At 46.7% G+C, this 25869-nt stretch overlaps 1 protein-coding gene across 5 annotated transcripts in view; it reads left to right on the top strand.

Moving 5' to 3' along the window:
• The window catches only part of gbe1b (glucan (1,4-alpha-), branching enzyme 1b), a 523715-nt gene that overhangs the window by 403007 nt on the left and 94839 nt on the right, over positions 1-25869 (top strand). For all 5 annotated transcript variants that reach the window (XM_072259817.1, XM_072259815.1, XM_072259814.1 and 2 more), the window contains 2 exons: positions 22319-22434; positions 22797-22924. In XM_072259817.1, the coding sequence (XP_072115918.1) occupies positions 22319-22434; positions 22797-22924 (244 nt within the window). The remainder of the gene's footprint in view (positions 1-22318; positions 22435-22796; positions 22925-25869) is intronic.

Raw genomic sequence — 25869 nt, 5'->3', positions numbered from 1 at the left:
CTTTTGCCTTCTTAATAACCTGTTGTACCTGTAAGTCAACTTTTTGCGATTCATGAACAAGCACTCCCAAGTCCCTCTGCACAACAGCATGCTGCAATCTTTCACTATTTAAATAATAATCTGCTCTTCCATTATTCCTTCTGAAGTGGATGATCTTGCATTTACCAACATTGTATTCCATCTGCCAGACCTTGGCCCACTCACTTAACCTATCTATATCCCTCTGCAGACTCTCCACATCCTCTGTACAATTTGCTTTTCCACTCAGTTTAATGTCAACAGCAAATTTTGCTACGCTACACTCAGTCCCCTCTTCCAAATCATCAATGTAAATGGTAAACAGCTGCGGGCCCAACACCAACCCCTGCGGCACCCCACTCACCACAGACTGCCAACTGGAGAAACACCCATTTATGCCAACTCTCTGCCTTCTATTGGTTAACCAATCCACTATCCATGCCAATACACTTCCTCTGACTCCATGCATCCTTATCTTATTTATAAGTCTCTTCTGCGGCACCTTATCGAATGCCTTCTGGAAATCCAAGTATACGACATCCACCTGTTCCCCTCTATCCACTGCTCTCATTATGTCCTCAAAGAACTCCAGTAAGTTTGTCAAACAGGACCTGCCCTTTCTGAATCCATGCTGCGTCTGTCTAATGGAACCACTCCTCTCTAAATGTTTCGCTATTTCTTCCTTAATGACAGCTTCAAGCATCTTCCTGACTACAGACGTTAAGCTAACTGGCCTATAGTTGCCTGTCTTTTACCTACATCCTTTTTTAAAAAGTCACGTGACATATGCTGTCTGCCAATCTGCCAGGACCTGCCCAGAGTCTAGAGAGTTCTGGTAAATAATTACCAACGTGTCTACTATAACCTCCGCCAATTCCCTCAGCACCCTGGGATGCATCCCATCAGGACCAGGGGACTTATGTACCTTCAGGCCCTCTAGTTTGCTCATCACTATCTCTTTATCGTGGTCCTCACCTCCCATTTCGTCCATAACATCCTTCTTTGGCATATTAGATGTGTCCTCTACTGTGAAGACCAACACAACATAGTCGTTCAATGCCTCAGCCATTTCCTTATCATCCAATATCAATTTCCCCTTATCGTCTTCCAAGGGACCTACATTGACTTCAGCCACCTTCTTCCGCTTTATATATTTATAAAAACTTTTGCTATCTATTTTTATTTTGTGCTAATTTACTTTCATACTCTATCTTCCCTTTCCTTATTTCTTGTTTAGTTGTTCTCTGTTACTTTTTAAAGTTTTCGCAATCCTCCAGTCTCCCACTACTCTTTGCAACTTTGTACACATAAGCTTTTAATTTGATACTAGCTTTTATTTCCTTAGTTATCCAAGGCTGGCTCTCCCTACACTTACCGTCCTGACTTTTGATTGGAATATACTTTTGTTGAGCACTGTGAAAAATCTCTTTGGAAGTATTCCACTGTTCCTCAACTGTCCTGCCAAATACCCCGTGCTCCCAATCCACATTAGCCAACTCCTCCTTCATCCTGTTGTAGTCTCCCTTGTTCAAGCATAATACACTAGTTTTAGATCTAGCTATTTCATCCTCCATCTGTATGCAAAATTCAATCATACAATGATCACTCTTTCCAAGAGGATCCCTGACTACAAGATCATTAATCTTACCTGTCTCATGCTGCTCAAGAAAGCCATCACGGATGCATTCTATGAAGTCCTCCTCAAGACTTCCTTGACCAACCCGATTCACCCAACCTATGTGGAAGTCAAAGTCCCCCATGACAACTGCCGTTCTGCTCTTACAAGCCTCGGTTATTTCTTGGTTAATCGCCTCTGCTGCTAATTTTTATTAGGTGGCCTATAGACAACTTGGACCAGTGATTCTTTTCCCTTTACTATTCTTAATCTTTATGCAGATGGACTCAGCATTCTGCTCCATAGATCTTATATCGTCTCTCACAATCGCCCTGAACTCATCCTTAATTAAGAGCCCCACCCCACCTCCTCTGCCTTCCTGCCTACCTTCCCGCATTACCTGATACCCTTGGATATTTAATTCCCAGTCATCTCCACCTTGCAACCAGGTTTCTGTAATGGCCACTAAATCATATGCCTTGGTACTGATCTGTGCCACAAGCTCACTAACCTTGTTTCTAATACTACGGGCGTTTAGATAAAGTGCCCTTATACTCATTGTGCTTTCAGAATCGAGTGACCTATGCGATTTTTGCTTTTTACTTTTATGCACTCTACTCTTACTTTTTCTTCACTAACTCTAGCTTTGGTCTCTGCATCATTTCCTTCTTCTCTTCTGTGCGGGTTCCCATCCCCCTGCCAAATTAGTTTAAAATCTCCCCAACAACATGAGCAAACAATCTCCCTAGGACATTGATCCCAGTCCTGCCCAGATGTAGACCGTCTGGATGCTACTGGTCCCACCTCCCCCAGAAGCGGTTCCAATGCGCCAGGAATCTGAAATCCTCCCTCCTGCACCACCGCTCAAGCCACATATTCATTCTAGCTATCCTGTTATTCCAACTCTGGCTAGCACGCGGCACCGGTAATAATCTCCGAGACATCTCTGACCCTTGCACCCAGGAGGCAACACACCATACAGGAGTCCCGTTTGCGGCCACGGAAGCTCCTCTCTATTCCCCTTACCATGGAATCCCCGACCACAACAGCTCCGCCACTCTTTTTCTTGCCCTCATGAACAGCAGAGCCACCCATGGTGCCATGATCCTGGCTACTGCTGCCTTCACCCAATGAGCCATCTCCCCAGACAGACTCCAAAGTGGTATATCTGTTTTGAGGGAGATGACCGCAGGAGACTCCTGTAGTACCTTCCTGCTACTACTCTTCCTGTTGGTCACCCATTCCCTATCTTTCCTTAGATCCTTAAACTGCGGTGTGACCAGCTCACTGAATGTGCTATCCACAATGTTCTCAGCATCTCGAATACTCCAGAGTGAGTCCATGCTCAGCTCCAGTGCCAACTTCCCTTAATGCTGCCTGTATCTGCCATTGTGACGAGGGATTAGATATTGCATTCTAGTTGTCTAGATATGCAAGCCTGGGCAGTACAATATGGAAAGCAAGCTGTTGCCCATGTAACTAGCTCCCCCTCTCCACACATCTGATGAACTCAAAGGAACGGCAGAGACCGATACACTTTGGCACCAGCATCATCACAGGAGTTGTCAGTCAGCGCTGAGCTCAAAGTAGGACTGCCTTAGGGATTCCAGCTCCGGATTCTTCTCTCGGGGTTCACTCCGGAAGCCTTCCCCATGAGTGGATACAGCCGCGAGGCAGCGGAGGTTTGAGATCAGAGTCTTCCTTCTCCGGGATGAGCTGCCAACCACGGCTGACAAGCCCCATCTGCCCCAAGTGACTGGTTTGAAGGTGACAGTTCCCCGCCTTTGCCCCTTCCCCGTCAGTAGAAATTGTTCCGCTGGGCTGAGTATCGAAGCCACACGTGAAGGCCAGGAGCTGGACTTGGTTGTCAGAGGGTATATGAGTCGCACACTATTGCGAGCATTTAATAGGTAGTGGGAGCTTATACCCATTGCCACACCCAACTCTAACACAGCTAAGGAACCAAATCACTTACAGACATAGTGGAGAAGTGGCAGATAGAAATTAATCAGGGCAAGTGTAAGCTGTTTCACTTTAGAAAATCAAGTATCGGGGGAAGTACACAGTTAATGTCAGGATTCTTAACAGTATTGATGTTAAGTTTCAACATTAGTTGAATGAAACATAGAAACATAGCAAGCCTACAGCACAATACAGGCCCTTCGGCCCTCAAAGCTGTGCCGAACATGTCCTTACTATAGAAATTACCTAGGGTTACCCATAGCTCTCTATTTTTCTGAGCTCCATGTACCTGTCCAGGAGTCTCTTAAAAGACCTGATTGTATCCGCCTCCACCACCGTCACCGGCAGCCCATTCCACACACTCACCACTCCCTGCATAAAAAACTTACCCTGACATCTCCTCTGTACCTACTTCCAAGCACCTTAAAACTGTGCCCTCTCGTGTTAGCCATTTCAGCCCTGGGAAAAAGCCTCTGACTATCCACATGATCAATGCCTCTCATCATCTTATACACCTCTATCAGGTCACCTGTGTAGAGTGCCAAAGGGATTTACAAGGAGGTTGCCTGCACTGAAGGACTGTAGTCATGCAGTCATGAAGAGAGATTTGGTAGACAGGCCGAGCGTTATTTCAGTAACACACACAAAATGCTGGAGGAACTCAGCAGGCCAGGCATCATCTATAGAAAAAAGTACAGTTGAAGGGTCTCACCTAAAACATGGACTGTACTTCTGAGCTCCTCCAGCATTTTATGTGTGTTGCTCGGATTTCCAGCATCTGCAGATTTTCTCTTTTTGGAGCGCGATGTGGGGTCATTCTTACCCCTGGCTTTTGGGCTATATAATGAGTCAACTTATGCCAGGGAAGTAATGACCCCCTCCTGTTAGACAGTTTGAGGTAACTTATTTTTATTCTTTCTTATTTCTGTTCTAATATTTGTATATCTGTGCACTTGTAATGCTGTGACACTGAGACACTGTAGTTTCCTTTGGGATCAATAAGATCAATATAGCTACATCTGTTATTGTATATCTATTATTCTCACTGTAATGTAGGAGGGTGAGGGGGGTGACTTTATAGGGGTTTATAAAATGATGAGGGTCGGAGAGGGAAGTAGAGGACACGGGTTTAAGGTGAATTATGAGGTTTAAAGGAGATATGATAGGTGGGTTTTTCACATCAGCATCATATTATTATCACCAACATAATTGTGAACTTTGTTGTTTTGCAGTGGCAACACAGTGTGAAGAAATATAACGATAAATTACAAAATAAATAAATAATGTGAAAGAATAGAATGATGAGAGTGTGTTCATGGACCATTCAGTATAATAAGGGAACTGAAGAAGCTGTTCCCGAAATGCTGAGTGTGCGTGCACAAGCCCTGATGGTAATAATCAGGAGAGGGCATGTCCTGGGTGATGAGGGTCCTCAGAGATGGATGCTGTCTTTTTGAGGCACTGCCTCTTGGAGGTGTCCTCGATGGTGGGAGGGTTCTGCCCATGAAGGAACTGGCTGAATTTACAACATTCTGAGGCTTTTTCCAATCTTGTGCATTGCATTGGAGCCTCCATACCAGACAGTGTTGCAACCAGTCAGAATACTCTATACTGTACATCTGGAGAAATTTTCAGCAGACTTTGGTGACATACCAAATCTCCTCACACTCCTAATGTAGTAGAGCCACTGGTGTGTCTTCTTCGTGATTGTTGGGAGTCTGTCCTGTTGGAGCTGCAGGCCCCTTGGTGTTGTCAGTATCCGCTATCTGAGGAGGCCATTTGAACAGGAGGGTCTCGGCCCAAAATGTCGACTGTACTTTTTTCTGTAGATGCTGCCTGGCCTGCTGAGTTCCTCCAGCATTTTGTGTGTGTTGTTTGCATTTCCAGCATCTGCAGACTTTCTCTTGTTTCCCATGTGAACAGGTGTGTGCATAGGAGTGAGTGGAGGGATAGTGTGGATTGGCAGCAAGCTGGGCTGCAAGGCTGTTCCTGTGCTCTGTAATTCTGGAACTGAGTTTCTGCTCCTCACAATATTCTGCTGCGGTGTGCACCTTACAAATATCCCCGTACTTCTGACAATGCTGTTGTGAGGCTTTGAATTCTGGTTGAGCCAGGAAAACATTTTGTCTGCTTCTACAAAACTCCACAGTTTTTTTTTTGCTTACCTCTCCAAATTTTGCGATGCTGTCTGTGCTGGGACTTAATTGGTCTCCTTTCTACTCCACAATGACAAACCTGCTAAATTATGAAAAAGGAACCCTTTTAAAAATCACCAGAGATTGGAAAAGTGCAATGTTTGTGACTCTCCTGAATTTATGAAATGAAGATGTAACTGAGAGCTGATACTGCTTAGCTGTTGTCAAGGCTGAGTACATCACCACTGATGGAGACGTCAGCTCCACCATCTCCCCTCAGCTAACCAGACTGACAGACACGCCAGAATCTTGATTCAAATCCCCAGCCTCCCCAGCTTGCTGTTCCGGGACTCTGGCGTTGGGTAGAACTGGCTTCCTGCCCGTCTGCTGCTGGTGATGCTACCCGTAGCTGAGGTGAAACCGATCCTGAAGGCTGGAAATCCCCAGCTGCTGTCTGCTTCATGACTGGAGACTGCTACAGTCCCAGAGATGATTAGGGGACTTCTCCTAGTGTTCTCTCCAAACAGCATCATAAAAGCAGTTCAACAGGAATTTTGCAGATGCTGGAAATTCAAGCAACACACATCAAAGTTGCTGGTGAACGCAGCAGGCCAGGCAGCATCTCTAGGAAAAGGTGCAGTCGACGTTTCAGGCCGAGACCCTTCGTCAGGACCTGACGAAGGGTCTCGGCCTGAAACGTCGACTGCACCTTTTCCTAGAGATGCTGCCTGGCCTGCTGCATTCATCATAAAAGCAGTTGTCTGTTTTTCTCAGTGCTGTGATGGAAGATGGTGCCTGTGGATATTTAAAGAGGATTTGCTGTTTAGCTACTGCTTTGCCCACCCACAGGATAGACCCAGTGCTGGCTGGCCAGTGAAGTATCTTCAGAAAGGTGGTCGCTGTTATGACAGTAACTTGGCTTATTATTGTCATGTGCACCAGATACGGTAAAAAAAACTTTGTCTTGAATACCATTCATACAGATCAATTCATTATAACAGTTCATTGAGGTAGAACAAGGGAAAACTGATAACGGAATGCAGAATAAAGTGTTACAGCTACAGAGAAAGAGCAGAGCAGGCAGACGATAAACTGCTGGGCCATAATGAGGTAGATTGTCAGGTCATGGGTCTATTTTATCATATGAGGGTCTGATAACGGCAGGGTAGAAGTTGTCCTTCAGTCTGGTGGTATGTGCTTTCAGGCTCTTGTATCTCCTACACAGTGGAAGAGGGGAGTCCTGCATCTGGTGCATGGGGTGAGTCACATCCGGTGTGCAGGGAAACCCTCTCCCAGTGACTGGGAGACCTGTGTTGAGATCTCAGGCAGCTCCTGAGTGCTGAGTTTAATACTCTTTGCTTTGCTATTGTGTTGTGTCCTCTGGACCAGCCAAGTGCAGCCACTGGCGGCTGCCTCCGCGTTGCGGAGAGAGGGCTTCATGGAACAGGTTGAAGTGTGAGACAGGCAGTGCCTGCTGCCTCTTGCTATGAGCTCTGACAACGAATGGATTTTAATTCAGTGAGCTGAATCAAAGTCACTGTAACAAAATGTGTTTCCTAATGCCTTTCATTACTGAAATATTCTGAAAATTTTATAGAAATGCAGGTGGGCTTTTATGGACTTAATGAAGATTAAGAGATTGTTTTTGATTTGGGTTTTACTGTACAGAACAGTTGACAGTAGTGTTGTGTGGTTGTGTTTCCATCTGCATCTTGGTACGTCTGTGCAGATGGAGCGACTGATTAGCAACTCTACCGTCCTCTCAGAGATCCTTTACCAAGCTGCAGCCTTGTGTGCATGCAAAGGATTACAGTCCAGCAGCTGCAGGATTATTCCTGACATTTCTGTGTTTCAATCAAAGAAACCTCTCCGATTACTCAGCTCTGTAATGAAACAAATTTGACAAAGAGTGGAGGGCAGGAGGTAATTAAACGATTTGATATGATAATGGCACAAGGCTAAATGAAGAGAAGGGAGAGAACTGGTGAGCCCAGTGGCTGTGCTCTTCACGCAGCAGAGGAAAGAGGTGGGCATGCTCGAGGGAGGTAGTGGGGGCATTTCCAGCCCACCCACGCCCGTGGAGTGAGTCACTGACAAACTGTGAATCTTGAGGTGGCAGTGTAGTGTAGTGGTTAGCATAACACCTTACAGCACCAGCGATGAGGATTCAATTCCCACCACTGTCTGTAGGCAGTTTCTACCTTCTTCGGGTGATCTGCTTTCCTTCCACATTCCAAAAACATACAAGTTAGCTTTAGTAAGTTCTGGGAATGCCGACACTTACAGGCTGCCCCACCACACAATCTCAGACTGCATTGGTCGTTGACATAAATGATGCATTTCACGTACATGATGTTTCAACATACATGTGACAAATAAAGTGAATCCTTATCTTTGAACAGTTGAGCATGGCGGTCCTTTCACCAAGCACTCCCTGCAACGTTCAGTCACCTCGACCCAGCCCCTCTGTGTGTCTTGGGTGGATGATTCATCTCACTGCACAGTCATGAGTTGGAGTTCCACTCCAGGGTTGGCAGGGTCACCCTCGGGCTTTGGCCTTCCCTCGTTGAAGCTGCTGCCCTGTTGCCCCTTTACACAGCGGCAAGAGGGAGGGGGAGCTCTCCTCTTGTTCAGCCAAGTGCCTTGAATCTGAGGGACAAACCTTATCTGCAGCTTTGCAGCTTGGAAACCTGTTTCCTCAGCCCCGGTATGGCCTGTGTCTGTAAAATATTCTCTTGTCTGCTGGGCACCCTGAGGTTTTTGAAAAGTACCCCTTTTATAAGTGTAAGGGAACTTCAATTTCATTCCTTATCCAGTAACGATTCAGCTTCTTAGCTTTTAGAAGAATTAAATCAATGCGGACAAATTGCTTTTACTGGCAATTGCACCTTGGTGCTGACGAGCACAAAGTAACTGCATTCTCATTTCAGTTGAAAGGATGAGGTTGGCTACATAATGGCTCGGATATAACTTAACTTTGAGGTACTTCACAGGATCACACTCAAACAGATGGGGTATGGAGCCACGTGTGAAGAGATGTTGCCCCACCGTGGGGAATTCAGCTCCTGAGTCTTGTTAATCTGGTCCACTGATGTCCATCAGGTGAACATGTCTGCCTCCCTTCCCAAGTGTGACTGAGAAACGTAGAAAACCTGTAGCACAATACAGGCCCTTCAGCCCACAAAGCTGTGCCGAACATGTCCTTAACTGAGAACTACTTAGGGTTACCCATAGCCCTCTATCTTTCTAAGCTCCATGTACCTATCCAGGAGTCTCTTACAAGACCCTATCATTTCCGCCTCCATCACCGTCACCAGCAGCCTATTCCACGCACTCACCACTCTCTACGTAAAAAAAACTTACCTCTGACATCTCTGTACCTGCTGCCAAGCACCTTAAATCTCTCTTGTGCTAGCCGTTTCAGCCATGGGAAAAACCCTCTGACTATCCACACGATCAATGCCTCTCATTATCTTGTACGCCTCTATTAGATCACCTCTCATCCTCCACCGCTCCAAGGAGAAAAGGCCCAGTTCACTCAACCTATTCTCATAAGGCATGCTCCCCAATCCAGGCAACATCCTTGTAAATCTCCTCTGCACCCTTTCTATGGTTTCCACGTCCTTCCTGTAGTGAGGCGACCAGAATTGAGCACAGTACTCCAAGTGGGGTCTGACCAGGGTCCTATATAGCTGCAACATTACCTCTCAGCTCTTAAACTCAATCTCACAATTGATCAAGGTCAATACATCATATGCTTTCTTAATCACAGTCAATCTGCGTAGCAGTTTTGAGTATCCTATGGACTCGGACCCCAGTATCCCTCTGATCCTCCACACCGCCAAGAGTCTTGCCGTTGAAGCTATATTCTGCCATCATATTTGACCTACCAAAATGAACCACTTCACACTTATCTGGGTTGAATTACATCTGTCACTTCTCAGCCCAGTTTTGCATCCTATCAATGTCCCGTTGTAACCTCTGACAGCCCTCCACACTATCCACAACACCTCCAACCTTTGTGTCATCAACAAATTTATTAACCCATCCCTCCACTTCCTCATCCAAGTCACTTATAAAAATCAAAAAGAGTAGGGGTCCCAGAACAGATCCCTGAGACACACCACTGGTCACCGACCTCTATGCAGAATATGAGCCATCTACAACCACTCTTTGCCTTCTGTGGGCAAGCCAGTTCTGGATCCACAAAGCAATGTCCCCGTGGATTCCAGGCCTCCTTACTTACTCAATAAGCCTTGCATGGGGTACCTTATCAAATGCCTTGCTGAAATCCATATACATCACATCGATGGCTCTACCTTCATCAACGTTTTTAGTCACATCCTCAGAAAAATTCAGTCAGACTCGTGACACACAACCTGCCTTTCGCAAAACCATGCTGACTATTCCTAATCATATTATGCCTCTCCAAATGTTCATAAATCCTGCCTCTCAGGATCTTCTCCATCAACTTACCAACCACTAAAGTAAGACTCACTGATCTTTAATATCCTGGGCTATCCCTACTCCCTTTCTTGAATAAGGGAACAACATCCGCAACCCTCCAATCCTCCGGAACCTCTCCCGTCCTCATTGATGATGCAAAGATCATCACCAGAGGCTCAGCAATCTTCTCCCTCGCATCCCACAGTAGCCTGGGGTACATCCTGTCCGGTCCCAGTGATTTATCGAACTTGATGCTTTCCAAAAGCTCCAGCACATCCTCTTCCTTAATATCTACATGCTCAAGCTTTTCAGTCCACTGCAAGTCATCCCTACAACCGCCAAGATCCTTTTCCGTAGTGAATACTGAAGCAAAGTATTCATTAAGTACCTCTGCTACCTCCTCCGGTTCCATACACACTTTTCCACTGTCACACTTGATTGGTCCTATTCTCTCACACCTTATCCTCTTGCTCTTAACATACTTGTAGAATGCCTTGGGGTTTTCCTTAATCCTGTCTGCCAGCACTTTCTTATGGCCCCTTCTGGCTCTCCTAATTTCTTTCTTAAGCTCCTTCCTGCTAGCCTTGTAACCTTCTAGATCTCTATCATTACCTAGTTTTTTGAACTTTAGTAAGCTCTTCTTTTCTTCTTGACTCGATTTACAACAGTCTTTGTGCACCACAGTTCCGATACCCTACTGTCCTTTCCCTGTCTCATTGGAACGTATCTATGCAGAACCCCACACAAATATCCCCTGAACATTTGCTACAGTTCTTCCGTAAGTTTCCCTGAGAACATCTGTTTCCAATTTATGCTTCGAAGTTCCTGCCTGATAGCCTCATATTTCCCCTTACTCTAATTAAACATATCTCTAACTTGTCTGTTCCTATCTCTCTCCAATGCTATGGTAAGGAGATAGAATTGTGGTCACTATCTCCAAAATGCTCTCCCACTGAGAGATCTGACACCTGGCCAGGTTCATTTCCCAATACCAGATCAAGTACAGCCTGTACATATTGTGTCAAGAAACCTTCCTGAACACACCTTACAAACTCCACCCCATCTAAACCCCTCAGTCTAGGGAAATGCCAGTCAATATTTGGGAAATTAAAATCTCCCACCACAACAACCCTGTTATTATTACTCCTTTCCAGAATCTGCCTCCCTATCTGCTCCTCAATGGCCCTGTTACTGTTGGGTGGTCTATAAAAAACACCCAGTAGAGTTATTGACCCCTTCCTATTCCTAACTTCCACCCACAGAGTCTCCGTAGACAATCCCTCCATGTCTTCCTCCTTTTCTGCAGCCATGACACTATCTCTGATCAACAGTGCCATGCCCCCACCTCTTTTGCATCCCTCCCTGTCCTTTCTGAAACATCTAAAGCCTGGCAATGAAGTAGCCATTCCTGCCCCTGCACCATCCAAGTCTCTGTAACGGCAACAACATCATAGCTCCCTACACTTAACCCCTACATTTCACCTCCTTTGAGCAAAACACACAAAATGTTGGAGGAACTCAGCAGGTCAGGCAGCACCTAAGGAGAGGAATAAGCAGCCAACATTTCAGGCCAAGACCCTTCATCTTTTTATTTATTTAATAGATGCTGCCTAACCTGCTGAATTCCTCCAGCTTTTTGTGTGTGTAACTGTGGATTTTCAGCATCTGCAGAATCTCATGTTTATGACCTGCCTTTCAAGTATCTCAGTGGCCATTCAGGGCAGGGATTGATTGGCATTCATTTTGAGAGCACTAGAATGTAAGAGCAAGGATGTAAAGCTGAGGCTTTATGAGGCACTGGTCAGACTGCACTTGGAGTATTGTGAGCAGTTTAAGGCCCCTTATCTACGAAACAATGTGCTGGCACTGAGAGGGTTCAGAGGAGATTCATGAGAATGATTCAGAGGATGAAAGGGTTAACGTACAAGGAGCATTTGATGTCTTTGGGCTTGTACTTGCTGGAGTTAGAAGAATGAGGCTAATAGGGGAGGGGGATTGAAGCCTTTTGAATATTGAAAGGCCAAGATAGAGTGGACGTTTAGAGGATGTTTCCAGGGAGCGGGAAGCGCAGAATCAAATATCATTGTGATGATTGTACGTTCTGGTATCAGTTGTCTGGCGACAATAAAGTATAAAGTATTGGCAGAGTCTAGGACCAGAAGGCATAGCTTCCAGAATAGAGGGATAACCATTTGGAACAGAGATATGGAAGAATTTTTTTTTAGCCAGGAAGATGGTGGCGAATCTGTGGAATTCATTGCCACAGCAGCTGTGGAGGCTCAGTCATTAAATTGATAGGTTCTTGATTAGTCAGGCTGTCAAAATTACAGGAAGAGGGAAAATGCAGAACAGGGTTGAGAGGGATAATAAATCAGTCATGATGGAATGGCGGAGCAAACTTGATGGGTACAAAAGTGGGATGCTGATTTAAGGGTGCAGGGAGTCAGGATCACTCCTGTGGACTGAACATGGGTGCTTCACAAAGTGGTCACCCAGCCTGTCTGCTGTGTCAGTGTACACAATGGGATTTCCAGTGTCGAGTGCAGCGCAGTGTGAGCACAATGCACGAGATTGGAAGAATGGGTACATCACTTGCGTATCTGAAAGGTGGGAAGAAAACAGATGAAAGGGCAAGATTTGTGCTGTATAATTTAAGTGTCCACATATTGACTGAGAATCTCATATTTTAAAAGGACCAGTTGGGATAAACTTTGTCAAATGTGTTCGGGAAGGTTTTTTGCAACACATACAAAATGCTGGAGGAACTCAGCAGGCCAGGCAGCATCTATGGAAAAGAGTAAACAGTTCACGTTTCAGGGAGAGGACCTTCATCAGTACATGGAAGTCCCAATGAGAGAGCGTGCAGTACTGGATCTGCTCTCAGAGAATGAGACAGGACAGACGACAGGCGTTTGTGTAGGGGAACACTTTGCCATTAGTGACCACAATGCCATTAGTTTCAAAGTAAATATGCAAAATGATAGGCCTGTTCTACGGGTGAGATTCTAAGTTGGTGAAAGGCCAATTTTGATGGTATCAGAAATGATCTGGCAAATGAGGACTGAAACAGGCTGTTTTTTGGCAAAGGTGTACAGGGTAAGTGGGAGGCCTTCAGAAGCAAAATTTTGAGAGTACAAAGCTTGTATGTGTTGTCAGAATAAAAGGTAAAGATAACAAGTATTGGGAGCCTTGGTTTTCAAGAGATATTGAGGCCCTGGTTAAGGGAAAAAAAGAGGTGCACAGCAGGCCCAGGCAGGTGAGGTGCTTATGAAGTAAGTGTAAGAGATGCAAGAGAACTTAAAGAAATTAGGAGATCATAAAGAGGGCATGAGGTTGCTCTAGCAGACAATGTGAAGTCCCTCTGCACTTCTGATATTTGAACCTTCTCTGCATTTAGGTAATAGTCCGCAGTATTGTTCCTTTTCCTAAAATGCATTATTGTACATTTCGCATCACTGTATTCCATCTGCCACTTTTTTGCCCATTCTTCCGATCTGTCTAAGTCCTGCTGCAATCACATTGCTTCCTCAGCATTACCTACCCCTCCACCTATCTTCGTATCATCCACAACTTTGCCACAAAACCATCAATTCCATTATCCAAATCAATGTGAAAAGTAGTGGTCCCAATACTGACCCCTGAGGAACACCACTAGTCACCGGCAGCCAACCAGAAAATGTCCTTTTTATTCCCACTCACTGTCTCCTGCCTGTCAGCCATTCCTCTATCCATGCCAGTATTTTTCCTGTAACACCATAGGAATTTATCTTGTTCAGCAGCTTCATGTGTGGCACCTTATCAAATCCCTTCTGAAAATCCAAGTAAATGACGTCCACTGCCTCTCCTTTGTCCACCCTGTTTGTTACTTCCTCGAAGAATTCTTAACAGATTTGTCAGGCAAGATTTCCCTTCAAAGAAACCGTGCTGACTTTGATTTATTTTATCATTAGTCTCCAAGTACCCTGAAACCTCATCCTTATTAATAGACTCCAACACTTTCCCAACCACTGAAGTTAGGCTAGCTGGCCTATAGTTTCCTTTCTTTTGTGTCCCTCCCTTCATAAAGAGTGGAGTGACATTGGTCTTGAAAGATCATGACCAATGCATCTATTATCTCTTCAGCAACTTATGTCAGGACTCTGGGATGTAGTCTGTCTGGCCCAGGTGACTGATCCACCTTCAGACCTTTCACTATGCTGAGCTCCTTTTCCTTTGTACTACAATGGTACTCACTCCTGCTCCCTGACACTCACGGACCTCTGGCACACTGCTAGTGTCCTGGTGCAGGTGGATGTGAGTGGGCATTTAAATGGTTTCAGAATGGGCGAGATGGGCAGGGGCCTGTTTCCATGCTGTACTTTTCTATGTTTATGACTCTATGGGGACAGGCTGAGTGAGCAAGGGCTTTTCTCTTTGGAACAAAGGAGGATGGGAGGTTTACAAGATGCTCAGAGGCAAAGATCCAGAGACCTTTTTCCCAAGGTGGGATGTCCTGCCAGGGGAGCTGGTAGAGGCAGGTAAGGATATTTCAGAGACTTTTAGATATGCACATGGAGGGTTGAAAATGGAGGCAACACTCACAACACGCTGGAGGAACTCAGCAGGTCGGGCAGCATCCGTGGAAACGATCAGTCGATGTTTCGGGCCGGAACCCTTCGTCAGAACTGAAAATGGAGGGCTATGCAGGAGGAAAGGGCTAGATTGACTTTAGAGTACTTTATACTTTATAGTTTATTGTTGCCAAACAATTGATACTAGAACCTACAATCATCACAGCAATATTTGATTCTGCGCTTCCCACTCCCTGGATTGCAAATATTAAATATTAAAAATAGTAAAAATTAGTAAATATTAAAAATTTAAATTATAAATCATAAATAGAAAATAGAAAAATGGAAAGTAAGGTAGTGCAAAAAAAAACCGAGAAGCAGGTCCGGATATTTGGCAGGTACAGCCCAGATCCAGGTCAAGATCCATTCAGCAGTCTTATCACAGTTGGAAAGAAACTGTTCCCAAATCTGGCCTTACGAGTAGATTAAAGGGTCAGCACAACATTGGCCAAAGGGCCTGTACTGTGCTAAAGTGGTTCAGAAACAGGTGGCTTTATAAAGGCAGATTACCAGAGTGGAGGACTCACTGTGAGCCTTTAGAAAATCACTGTCTGCCTTGGGAAACTGATTATCCTGCTGTTCTCCAGTGGGTTCTGTTCACGTTTGTTCCTGAGCAAGGAAATGCTTCATTTGACCAGCTGTAAACACATGGAGGACTAAAGGCCCTGGTCTCCCTCCTTTCTGCGGACACAGACATGTAAGCTGCGGCTGAATGCAGCGACAAGTTTGTGCCTAATTGTGTGCAGAGCTTGCTGTGAATCTGCAGATTTCTGTAATTGGGTTGAGACTCTCAGCTCATTTTGTGTCTGAGAATTTTCACACCTGGGGCTTGGATTATTTTTAGTTGGATCCAACTGATGAATGGGAGAACGTTGATTAAACTCAAGCTGCATGTGGGATGTGCAGAAAGTTAACAAGTTTCAGTCAACACCAATGAAGTAATTCAAAGTGTTTGCGTTGGCAGATACTTAACTTAGGAAAAATGGAAGGGACGGTGCAAGTTACCTGCTGTCTGATGCAATGTTCACCGTATAAGGCTTTAGTGCACAGAGAATTAGAAAACACCGAGGTGAGAGATATATTTGTCTTTGGTGAACAGATCTCAGTGTGTGGGCTGTTATCACAGGGTGACCATCTCACTCACACATTCCTCTGGTGAAGTCAGTGAGACGGATGTATCGAGGAAGCTCTGTGCATGATGCTCACACATACTGTAGGTCAGGACATGGCACCTGACCTGCTTCCGCGTCGACGTAAGATTATGTTTGTAAATTGGGAAATAAAAAACTGCAAGTGTTGGAAATCTGAACTAACAACATGGTGGAAAAGCCCAGGAGGTCAGGCAGCATCTGTGGGAAGACAGCCAGAGATATCCTCAGGTTGGTGAAGGAAGGCTGAGAAGTCATGGCCAGGACGTTTTCAGTTTCCTTCCATTCCTCAGCAACCCAGATCAATCCCAGTGGATCCAGCTCCCAGCAATCAATCCACCCTCTCCCAGTCACTGTACTCCTTCCAACCTCCCCTCCACCCCTCCCCATCCACCTTCCTTCCCTTTCCCTCCACCGTCTCCCCTCTGCCCTTCCTCCATTCCTTCCACCCTCTCGCCTCCCACCTCACCCTCTCCCTCTACCCCCTCTCCTTCCAAACCTTCCCTCTATCCTCTCTCCTCCCCCTCACTACCCTCTCCCTCCATCCCCTCTCCGTCCACCCTCTCCCCATCTCTGCTCGCTCTCCTGTTTGACCAGCTGATCTGTGACTTTCCCTGTGATGTGTAGCTTTCTCTTTCTCTGCTGGCCTTCACCCTTTCTTCTCATCCCACTGTTCACTCCTCCCTCATTACCTCCCATCTGATTGTGCACAGCTTCTGATCCTTGATCTGCTCTTGGTTTCTGCCCCTCCGATGGTGACCTGCTCCCCTCTGCTCGTTCTCCTGTCTTACCTCCCTCTTCCGGCAATGACTTCGGCCTCTGCCCAACCCCAACCCCAATCCATTGGAATTTAGGCCAGCGTTGCTCTGGGCCACCTCAGCTATCTCCCAGTGAAACATTTTCACTCTGGCTGCTTCCTGGCCTTTTTACAATTTAGAGTTACCAGTTAGAGCTTGTGTGCAATGTTAGTAGTTTCACAGCTGGACTTGAGTGTGTTGTTCAGGAACATTGGGTGCCCAGGATGAGGGTTACATAGATAGAAACATAGAAAACCTACAGCACAATACAGGCCCTTCGGCCCACAAAGCTGTGCGGAACATGTCCTTATCTTAAAAATTACCTAGGGTTACCCATTGCCCTCTATTTTTCTGAGCTCCATGTACCTGTCCAGGAGTCTCTTAAAAAGACCCTATCGTATCCGCCTCCACTACCGTCACCATCAGCCCATTCCACACACTCACCACTCTCTGCGTAAAAAACTTACCCCTGACATCTCCTCTGAACCTACTTCCAAGCACCTTAAAACTATGGCCTCTCATGCTAGCCATTTCAGCACTGGGAAAAAGCCTCTGACTATCCACACGATCAATGCCTCTCATCATCTTATACACCTCTATCAGGTCACCTCTCATCCTCTGTCACTCCAAGGAGAAAAGGCCAAGTTCACTCAACCTATTCTCATAAGGCATGCTCCCCAATCCAGGCAACATCCTTGTAAATGTCCTCTGCACCCTTTCTATGGTTTCCACATCCTTCCTGTAGTGAGGCAACCAGAACTGAGCACAGTACTCCAAGTGGGGTCTGACTGGGGTCCTATATAGCTGCAACATTACCTCTCCACTCCTAAACTCAATCCCATGATTGATGAAGGCCACTGCACCATATGCTTTCTTAATCACATACGGTGCATCTGGTAGGAGAGGATCTTGTATCTCTGCAGCATGGGAGCTAGTGGACGTATTAAAGGTGCCTCGCATCTTTGTAATAACCAGTTTGAATGTGTCCGAGAGAGATGTATTCTTTATCTGGAGGAATGTGAATATGGAAGCCACCGTGGGTGGGGTGGAGGGGGGAGGACAGACGTGCTTGAAGAAGAGCTGGATGGACACGGGAAACTTCCATCAGTGACGGGCCAGGGATGGGGTGCACTGTTGCCCTATGTAGGGGTACACCGCAGGGGGGGACATCTGCAACATAGCAGGTGTGGGAACTGGTGAAGATCAGTGAGTGACAAGGAGACGAGGAGCTGTACAGGAGTGAGGTAGGACACCTGGTCGAGTGATGTTGCAACAATAACCTTGCTCTTAACATCAGTAGGCCAAGGAATTGATTGTGGACTTCAAGAAGGGGAACACACACCAGCCTTCGTCGAGGGGTCAGTGGAAAGGGTGAACAGTTTCTAGTTCCTGCGTGTCAGTGTCTTTGAAGACCTATCCTGGGCCTAACGTATTGATGCAATATGAAAAAGGCTCACCAGCAGCTACATTTCATAAGATGGTTGAGGAAATTTGCTTGATATGACACTGACACTCAAAAATTTCTGAAGATGTACCATAGAGAGCATTCTAACTGGTTGTATCACTGTCTGATATGGAGGGGCCACAGCACAGGATCAGAAAAAGTAGTTGCAAACTCGCCCAGCTCCATCGTGGGCACTCAGCTCCCCAGCACCCAGCACCCAGGACACCTTCGAAAGGCGTTGCCTCAGAAGGGCAGCGTCCATCACTAAGGACCCCAGTTACTCAGGACAAACCCTCCTCTCGTTGCTTTTATCAACAACGGGGAACACGAGGAACACGAGCCTGAAGTCACACATTCCATGTTTCAGGGACAGGTTCCTCCCCACTACCACTACCTCACTACTTTTTCTATCTTTTTGCTCTATTTACGTACTCTGAGTACATATTGCTTATTGTTATTTATAGTTTATTTTATATTTTGCACTGTACTGCTGCAAAAATAAACAAATTTCATGATCTTTCAGTGATTCTGATTCTGTACAAGAGGAGACAAATGTGTGAACAGATCCCTGTGTCCACCAGTCCCCTGTCTACTAGACCCCTGTGCCAACTGGTCCCCCATACACCCGACCTCTGTGTCCACTGGTCCCTGGTCCACCAGCCCACTGGCACCGGACCACTGTGAACAAGAGAACATAAGAAATAGAAGCAGGAGTCGGCCATCTGGCCCATCGACCCTGCCCCACCATTCAATAGGATCTTGGCTGATCTGGTCATCAACTCATCTCCACCTACCTGCCATAACCTTTAATTCCCCTAGTAAGCAAAAATTGGTCCAACCTTGTCTTAAATATATTTACTGAGGTAGCCTCCACTGCTTCATTGGACAGAAAATTCCACAGATTCACCACTTTCTGGGAAAAGCAGTTCCTCCGCATCTCTGTTCTAAATCTACTCCCCCGGATCTTGAGGTTATGTCCCCTAGTTCTAGTCTTACCTATCAGCGGAAATAACTTTCCTGCCTCTATCTTATCTATCCCTTTCATAATTTTATATATTTCGATAAGATCTCCTCTCATACTTCTGAATTCCAGCGAGTACAGTCACAGGCGACTCAATCTCCCCTCCTAATTTAAGCCCCTCATCTCTGGAATCAACCTGGTGAACCTCCTCTGCACTGCCTCCAAAGCCAGTATTTCCTTCCTCAAGTATGGAGACCAGAACTGCACGCAGTACTCCAGGCACGGCCTCACCAGTATCCTGTACAGTTGCAGCATAACCCCCCTGCTCTTAAATTCAATCCCTCTAGCAATGAAGGCCAATATTCCATTTGCCTTCTTGATAGCCTGATTCCATGCTAATACATCACCCCCAACTCTATGCATCCTTACCTTCTGGATAAGTCTATTATGCAGCACCTTATCAAACGTCTTCTGGAAATTCAAGGAAAACACCCTGGTCTCCTGAGCTGCGTAAGTCCAGGCAAGACCACCTCCAGCCCCACCAAACGTGAGATTGAGGTGCGAGCCCACCACAAACCCTCTGTTTGTGTGGATGCTGTGTAATTCGCTACCCTGTTACAAATTAGTGCCACAAAATAACAGACAGTACACGATATAAATATTTATCTTTATAATTCTGAATTTGATTAAAGGGTTAGTGAAGAAAAAAACAAAAAAAAAGAAAAGGGCCCATTTTAATGAAACAGTCCAATGTGCACAAGTTGAAGCTCCCAGTTTCCCCAAGTCACTGATCCTCAACCAATCTCACCCCGGGCTTTGTCGAATCATGGTCGAATCCTACGACCTCATCTCTCCGGCGTCTTCCCTCTTCATCTCCCTCTAACTAAAGCCCCAAGCCCAACCTTAGTGTCCCTTACCAGAGAAATCTCCCCTTAATCCGACCATCCTAATCGGATGGCAGATATTCTCCTCATCTCTTATCTTCAACTGTAACTCAAACATAAGCCTCAAACAAGCAGCTCTCACAGAACAGCACAAAATGAAATACATACCCAGCTTAACAGTAAAAATATGAACCAGGACATTACAAAGTAAATAATGTCCATCTGCTCCCCTCTATCCACTGCGCTCATTATATCCTTAAAGAAGTCCGGTAAGTTTGTCAAACAGGACCTGCCTTTGCAGAATCCATGCTGTGTCTGCCTGATGGATCCATTTCTTTCCAGATGCCTCGTTATTTCTTCTTTAATGATAGCCTGACGTATTTTCCCAACTACAGATGTTAAACTGACTGGCCTAGAGTTACCTGCCTTTTGGGTACATCCTTTTTTGACAAGTGGCATGACATTTGCCATCTTCCACTCCACCAGGACCTGCCCAGAATCTATAGAATTTTGGTAAATTATCTCCAAAGCCTCCACTATAACTTCTGCCATTTCTTTCAGAACCCTGGGATGCATCCCATTGGGACCAGGGGACTTATCTACAGGCCCACAAGTTTGCTCAGCACTACCTCTTTAGTGATAGCTATTGTATCGAGGTCCTCACATCCATAACATCTCTCCTTGGCATGTTAGATGTGTTCTCCACCATGAAGACCGACACAAAATAGTCATTCAAAGCCTCTGCCATTTCCTCATTACCCAATATCAATTCCCCCTTCTTGTCCTCCAAGGGATTTACATTCACTTTAACCACCCTTTTCCACTTTATGTAATTATAAAAACTTTTACTATCTGTTTCTATATTTTGTGCTAGTTTATTTTCATAATCTATTATCCCTTTCTTTATTGCTCGCTTAGTGCTTCTTTGTTGCTTTTTAAAGTTTTCCCAATCTTCCAGTTACCCATTACTCCTGACGACTGTATATGCATGAGCTTTTAGTTTAATACCTTAGTTTGATGCCTTCTGTGTCCACCGGCTCCCTGTCCTCCAATCCCTGTGTCCATCAGTCCCGTGTCCACTGGCCCCTGTCCGCCAGTCTCCAGTACACCAGTCCCCTGTCTGCCTGTCTTTTGTCCGCCAATCCCCTGTCTACCAGACCCTTCTGTTCACCGGTCCTCCACCCACCGGTCACTTGTCCACCGGTCCCCTGCCTACCGGTCCTCTGTCCACTGGTTACTTGTCCACGGGTTGTCTGTCCACCAGTTCCCCCATCCACCAGTCCCTTGTCCACTGGTCACTTGTGTCCACCAGTCCTCTGTCCACCAGTCCCTTGTCCACCGGTCACTTGTGTCCACCGGTCCTCTGTCGACCAGTCCCCCATCCACCGGTCACTTGTCCGCAGGTCCTCTGTCCACCAGTCCTCTGTCCACAGGTCCTCTGTCCACCGGTCACTTGTCCACCAGTCCCTTGTCCATGGGTCCTCTGTCCACCGGTCCTCTGTCCATGGGTCCTCTGTCCGCCGGTCACTTGTCCACCGATCCTCTGTCTGCCGGTCACTCGTCCACCGGTCCTCTGTCCATGGGTCCTCTGTCCACTGGTCCTCTGTCCATGGGTCCTCTGTCCACCGGTCACTTGTCCTCCGGTCCTCTGTCCACCGGTCCCTTGTCCATGGGTTCTCTGTCCACCGGTCCTCTGTCCATGGGTCCTCTGTCCACCGGTCCTCTATCCACCGGTCACTTGTCCACCAGTCCTCTGTCCATGGGTCCTCTGTCCACCGGTCCTCTGTCCACCGGTCCCTTGTCCACGGGTCACTTGTCCACCGGTCACTTGTCCACCGGTCCCTTGTCCACAGGTCACTTGTCCACCAGTCACTTGTGTCCACCGGTCACTTGTCCACAGGTCCTCTGTCCACCGGTCCTCTGTCCACAGGTCACTTGTCCACCAGTCCTCTGTCCACCGGTCACTTGTCTACAGGTCACTTGTGTCCACCGGTCCTCTGTCCACCAGTCCTCTGTCCACAGGTCACTTGTCCACCGGTCCCTTGTCCACCGGTCACTTGTCCACCAGTCACTTGTCCACCGGTCACTTGTGTCCACCAGTCCCTTGTCCACCAGCCCCTTGTCCACCGGCCGCCCGTCCACCAGTCCTCTGTGCACTGGTTCCCTGTCCCCTGTCCGCTGATCCCATGTGTCCACCGGTCTCCTGTACACTGGTCCCCTGTGTCCTCTGGTCCTCTGTCCACCATATGCTTTGTTGCCTCAGCTGTTGTTAATTTTAAGTTGCTGCTTCCTTCTCAGCTGGGAGGTTCTGCGGTTCCTGCTCTCCAACCTCCGCTGGTGGGTCGAGGAGTACGGTTTTGATGGGTTCCGATTCGACGGGGTGACTTCCATGTTGTACCACCACCATGGCATTGGTAAGCAACTGATCTATTTATCGCCATAATCTTTATTGACCCTTCGCGCCGTGCCACCCAATAATAGCCCAATGTAATCCTCGCCTAATGACAGGACAATTTACAATGCCCAATTATCCCACCAACTGGTACACCTGTGGACTGTGGGGGACACCCACGCTGTCACGGGGCGAGCGTACAGACTCCTGACAGGCAGCGGCAGGAATTAATTAGTGTAAAGCCTTGTGTAACCACTGCGCAACCGTTCCAACCAGATTAGCAACACTGCTTGGCCTTTCCAGTGTCAGCCTGCTGTATGTTAGTGGATCAGCGCTGGACACTGTTACAGTGACTAAACACCTGCCTCTCACATCTGTCTGCAGCTGTCAGTTTCTCTGGCGAATACAGTGAATACTTTGGTCTTCAAGTTGACGAGGAAGCCTTGGCCTACCTGACCCTGTCGAACTACATGTTACACAACTTCTACCCTGACTTTGTCAGCGTTGCAGAGGTAACAGTCCCCTTCTGTGTCCGCTCCTCTGTGTCATCACCAGCTCTGCAAAGTCTCTTCTTCCGCAGAATAAATGTTGTGTTTGAGAATTAATTCAGGCACTGGCTTTTAAATAAGATACAGAATGAAGTGTCCCATCAGACACTCCCGGGGTCAGACACAGAGTGAATCTCCCTCCACACTGTCCCATCATACACTCCCAGGGTCAGACACAGAGTGAATCTCCCTCCACACCGTCCCATCGCACACTCCCAGGGTCAGACACAGAGTGAATCTCCCTCCACACCATCCCATCACACACTCCCGGGGTCAGACACAGAGTGAATCTCCCTCCACACCGTCCCATCGCACATTCCCAGGGTCAGACACAGCGTGAAGCTCCCTCCACACCACCCATCACACATTTCTGGGGTCAGATACAGACTGAAGCTCTCTCCACAACGCCCCATCACGCACTCCCACAGTCAGACACTGAGTGAAGCTCCATCTACACTGCCCCATCACACACTTCCCAGGTCAGACACAGAGTGAAGTTCATTTTACACAGTCGCCCTCTACCAATGCCAGTTTCGTGCAGGCATTTGGGTGGGGATGTAGTGTAATCCTTCACCAATAACTCCTGGTCTGGCCAGAGAAGCACTGAAACATAAATTGTATGATAATCAGGACTGGTGATCCCAGAGAGATTATGTACGATCAGTGAATTGTGTGGTCCCACAGAAATCCTTAAGACCATAAGGCATGGGAGCAGAATTAGGCCATTCTGGCCCATCGAGTCTGCTCCACCATTCAATCATGGCTGATCCTTTTTTCTGCCTCCTCTACCCCAGTTCCTGGCCTTCTCCCCATAACCTTTGATGCCATGTCCAATCAATAACCTGTCAATCTCTGCCTTACATACACCCAACAACCTGGCCTCCACAGCTGCATGTGGCAACAAGTTCCACAATTCACCACCCTTTGGCTAAAGACATTTCTCTGCTCCTCCATTTTGAAAGGGCACCTCGCTATCCTGAGGCTGTGTCCTCTTGTCCTAGACTCTCCCACCATGGGAAACATCCTTTCCACATCTACTCTGTGAAGGCCTTTCAACAATCAAAAGGTTTCAATGAGATCCCCCTCATCCTTCTGAATTCCAGCGAGTGCAGACCCAGAGCCATCAAACGTTCCTCGTATGATAACCCTTTCATTCCTGGAATCATCCCTGTGAACCTCCTCTGGACCCTCTCCAATACCAGCACATCTCTTCTAGATGAGGGGCCCAAAACTGTTCACAGTACTCAAGGTGAGGTCTCGCCAGTGTCTTATAAAGCCTCAGCATCACATCCTTGCTCTTGTATTCTAGACCTAGAACCATAGAACACTACAGCACAGAAAACAGGCCATTCAGCCCTTCTAGTCTGTGCCGAAACATTATTCCGCTAGTCCCATTGACCTGCACCCAGTCCAGAACCCTCCAGACCTCTCCTGTCCATGTATCTATCCAATTTGTTCTTAAAACATAAGAGTGAGCCTGCATTTACCACGTCAGATGGCAGCTTGTTCCACACTCCCGCCACTCTCTGAGTGAAGAAGTTCCCCCTAATATTCCCTCTAAACCGTGCCCCTTTCACCCTAAAGCCATGTCCTCTCGTATTTATCTCTCCTAATCTAAGTGGAAAGAGCGTACTCACATTTACTCTGTTTATACCCCTCATAATTTTGTAAACCTCTATCAAGTCTCCCCTCATTCTTCTACGCTCCAAGGAATAAAGTCCTAACCTGTTCAATCTTTCCCTGTAACTCAACTCCTGAAGAGCCAGCAAAATTCTAGTAAATCTTCTCTGCACTCTTTCAATCTTAGTGATATCCTTCCTATAGTTAGGTGACCAGAACTGCACACAATACTCCAAATTTGGCCTCACCAATGTCTTATACAACCTCCTCATAACATCCCAACTCCTATACTCAATACTTTGATTTATGAATGCCAGGATGCCAAAAGCCTTCTTTAGAACCCTGTCTACCTGTGACGCCATTTTCAGGGAATTATGTATCTGAACTCCCAGATCCCTTTGTTCCTCCACACTCCTCAGTGCCCTACCATTTACTGTGTGTGTCCCACCTTGATTTGTCCTTCCAAAATGCAACACCTCACACTTGTCTGCATTAAATTCCATCTGCCATTTTCTGGCCCATTTTTCCAGTTGGTCCAGATCCCTCTGCAGCTTTGAAAGCCTTCCTCGCTGTCCACAATGCCTCCAATCTTAGACCTCTTGAAATGAATGCTAACATGGCATTTGCCTTCCTCACCACCAACTCAACCTGCAAGTTAACCTTCAGGGTGTTCTGCACAAGGACTCCCAAGTCCCTCTGCATCTCAGATTCCTGGATTTTCTCCCCATTTAGAAAATAGTCCGCACATTTATTTCTACTACCAAAGTGTATGACCATGCACTTTCCAACATTGTATTTCATTTGCCACTTTCTTTCCTATTCTCCAAATTTGTCTAAGTTCTTCTGCATCCTACCTGTTTCCTCAACATGACCTGCCCCTCCACCAATCTTCATATCATCAGCAAACGTGCTGATAAACTCCAGTTCAGGACCTCATATCACACGGTGTGGAGGGATCTTCAATCTGGCAGTGCAAAGGTGTGTGGGTCGGGCCCAGTTTCGACAGCCATGCGATGGGCCTTAGTGAGGGGCAAAGCCCAGTGTCAGTGGGATGGCATCTAGCAAGGAGCAGGGCCCGGTAGTGTTGGCCAGGACAGGGCTCAGTGTCAACAACTGCGTGTCTGGACCCAGTGTGGGGTGGTGCCTGGTGTCAAAGGCTGCAGGACAGGGCTTAGTGAATTGTGGGCCAGTTGCTTATGGCCATGGGACGAGGCCTGGTGTCAACACAGCACATTTGGAAAGCGGTGAAATGATCGGACAAAGTCAGCATGGATTTGTGAAAGGAAAAT

Source organism: Mobula birostris, chromosome 6 (assembly GCF_030028105.1).
Source record: "Mobula birostris isolate sMobBir1 chromosome 6, sMobBir1.hap1, whole genome shotgun sequence".
Taxonomy (NCBI): Eukaryota; Metazoa; Chordata; class Chondrichthyes; order Myliobatiformes; family Myliobatidae; genus Mobula; species Mobula birostris.
This window is presented reverse-complemented; position numbering and strand designations above follow the sequence as displayed.